General features: G+C 58.7%; 1 protein-coding gene across 1 annotated transcript; it reads right to left on the bottom strand.

Annotated features, from left to right (window-relative positions):
• Nucleotides 1-1,319: 1,319 nt before the first annotated feature.
• VDBG_07061 (conserved hypothetical protein) lies at nt 1,320-2,867 on the bottom strand (the record flags this gene model as incomplete). The annotated part of the gene is made up of 1 exon (XM_003002444.1): nt 1,320-2,867. One exon carries the CDS (start codon nt 2,865-2,867, stop codon nt 1,320-1,322), a length of 1,548 nt encoding a protein of 515 aa, XP_003002490.1.
• Nucleotides 2,868-2,905: the final 38 nt, after the last annotated feature.

Raw genomic sequence — 2,905 nt, 5'->3', positions numbered from 1 at the left:
TTCAGATCCCAAGACAGCCGATGACGAGGGCTGGACGCAGCAAGCTGGAAACATGCAAGCACATGGGGAGAAGGCACATACAAACCCGTCCACATTATCCGGGTCAACCCCATCACACCCCTTCTCCCTCGCCAGCTCGATCCGCCGCCTCATGACTCCCCTGACCGTCTCGCTGTTCGTGTCAAGCCAGTACTTGCCCGGCCATCCTTCGAGCTTGCGCCCGAGATCGCCCCCCGCGCCCGTATCGAAATCCCCCGAATCGGGTCTGCCGTCCTCGTACGACCCGGCGCTAAAGTAGCAGACGATTCTCTTGCCGAGCGCCCGCAGCGCCGCGAACGTGGACGCCGGGTTCTCGAACAGGTCGACGTCGTAGACCTCGACGTCGGGCGTCACGGCCGGGGCCTGCGGGTCGATGGCCAGGGGCGCGTCGAGGAGGATCTGCCACGTCGTCCCGGCCGCGGGCTGCCAGGGCGTCTCGTCGGCGGGGTGCTGCCTGTGGCGCGCGACGCAGGCGTTGAAGGTGGCGAGGGCGGCGGCGCTCGCGGGCCGGGGAGGAGGTCGCAAAGGACAAGGCGCTGCAGAGGTCCATGGGTGTGGTAGGCCGCGCTGGACGAAATAGACCTGTCGGGTTTTTCGAGGGGAGGGAAACCACAATTCTAGACGTGCGTTTAACTGCGAGCTACGATGAATGAGCGGCGACGAGGACATGGGGTCCCCGTGTATGGGATGTTGGTATTTTCGCATTATGAGGACCTTCCCCTTTATTGATCTATGTAATTGCGTTTTGTACGCAACGTCCCAGTTCCTCTATCTAGACTAGCAATAGCCTCATCAGCCGCAGCCCCCCGGCGTGGCCTTAAAGATTCGCCTTACCCACGGCCCAGCCGTCAACCATGGCCAGTCGGGCTTCTCCAGATGTCAGGTCTGGAACACAAGCGACAGAGACCGACGACGGAACCGCCTCCAAGCCAGAACGTTATTTCCTTTCAACACATGACGCTAGCGAGTAGAGAGCAGAACAGGCGCTCGTTCTGGACACTGCATTTCGACCATGAAGTGAACACTGAACCATCGTACATGTATTATCCTCATCCCCGCCAGCGCATTATCATTTGACATCAGTAACAACAAGTAGGTATCATATGGCCTCTCCGGGCCTTTTTTGGCCAGAAGGCCTTTTGTGTTCCTTGCCCTCCCAGCTGAGCCCAGCACATCCATCCATTCATTCTCTCACCGCTGCGTTGCGTCTGTGACCATTCATCCAATGTACACAGCCCGCCCAAGCCTTCCCACCGTCGCGCCTCAAACTCCGGAATCAATCAAATAAGTGGTCGCACAATCGCATGACCAAGATCAAATGACCAATCAAGACATGTACTTGCCACCCTCTTGCTTGAACAGCCAGTCACTGTTGGCATCGACCATAAAGTTCGTAATGTTGAACTCGTTGCTCGGCGGCTGCGGCGGTGGCGGTCCTTGAGGCGCCTCGCCGCTGCTGCCATCCATGCTTGGTGTGCACCGTTGTTCTGGGGCATTCCTTGCACACCTGCAATCTGCTCGCCAAAAGGCAGCCTTGGGACGTTGAAGAAGTCAAAGACGTCTAGGTACTCGAGCTCGTTGGGCGCCGGCGTTCGTGCCGGCGTGACGCTCGGCATGCGGCTGTGCGTGATGACTCCATTGGGTCCCGGCTGCCGGGAGATCAAGAAGTCGAGGTCGAACGCGGTGCGCCGCATGTCCGAGAGGATCTTGACTGAGCTCGGTGTCACACCGTCTCCGGTGCGCTCGCTGTCGCGATGCTCATCAAGCACTCGCTGCAGCAGCTCGCAGTATCGCGCCGCGACAGGCCAGTAACGCCCCATCTCGCGCAGGCTGTCTACGAAGAACTGGATCTGCGGTGACAGCTTGTGTTCGACCGTCGAACCATGGACTAGGAGAAGACGGGCCGCTACCCACAGGGTGAAGGCGAATGGAGGCCCCAGCTTGGGGAGTAGACCGTTGTTCACGACAAATTCGCCGAGCGCGGCGATGTTCTCGACAGCACCATGGCATCGTTGAGATGCGCTGTAGGAGGGCGTAAATATGGGAGATCGGGTTGTGGGGTACGCCGCCGACGAGTGCAGCCGGATGACGGCGGTATGGTAGGTGGCGTGCAACATGACCCATCCGCAGTTGAGTGTCTTGTTTCCGGGCTGGAACAGTTTGGCCATGTTCCCGTACTCCCCAGGTAGGCCAAACTTCCAAGACGTCAACATGTTGTCCAGCTCTTTGTAGCGCATCTGCCACTGCTCGACGTCGCTCAGCGCGCTGATGTCTACGGGCAGCTTGAGAAACTTGTGCACCTTGGAGAGGATGGCCAAAATCTCAATGTAGTAGGAGAAGGCACCAAGGTTCTCCGGCTTATTGACATCGTATTCCGGATTTGGCTCCTCCTGCTCCTGCAACCTGAACCATCGCGTCTCGACCTTTTGGTTCTTGATCCACAGGTCGTCGCGACAGGGGAGCGTCCTGTCGATCTCCTTGTCGTCGAGCGCAAACTCGAAAGCCGTGGCGATGGTCGCGTAGCGGTCGAGAAGGTAAATCATCCAGAACAAGCGTCGCCTCGACTCCTCTTCGATAAAGTCTTTGGGTTCCGGCAGTATCATGGCTCTGAGCGTGTAGATCGAGGTGAAGTTTGGGGAGACGGAGAACGAGGTGCTCTCGACTGCGAGTCCCAATTGAACGACGGAGCGCGTGATGAGAGCCATGATGTTCCAGCCAGGTGGCCCATTGCTGCTGCCCACCAGATCCAGGGCCAGAACGACCAGTGCCTGGAGCGACTTGACCGACGAGTGCTCCATGCCGTAGAGCAAGACGCGCTGTTTCGCCATGGAGTGATAGTGCTCTCTGCTCTCTTCGGTGAGCCTCG

Source organism: Verticillium alfalfae, genomic scaffold (assembly GCF_000150825.1).
Source record: "Verticillium alfalfae VaMs.102 supercont1.9 genomic scaffold, whole genome shotgun sequence".
Lineage (NCBI taxonomy): Eukaryota > Fungi > Ascomycota > Sordariomycetes > Glomerellales > Plectosphaerellaceae > Verticillium > Verticillium alfalfae.
This window is presented reverse-complemented; position numbering and strand designations above follow the sequence as displayed.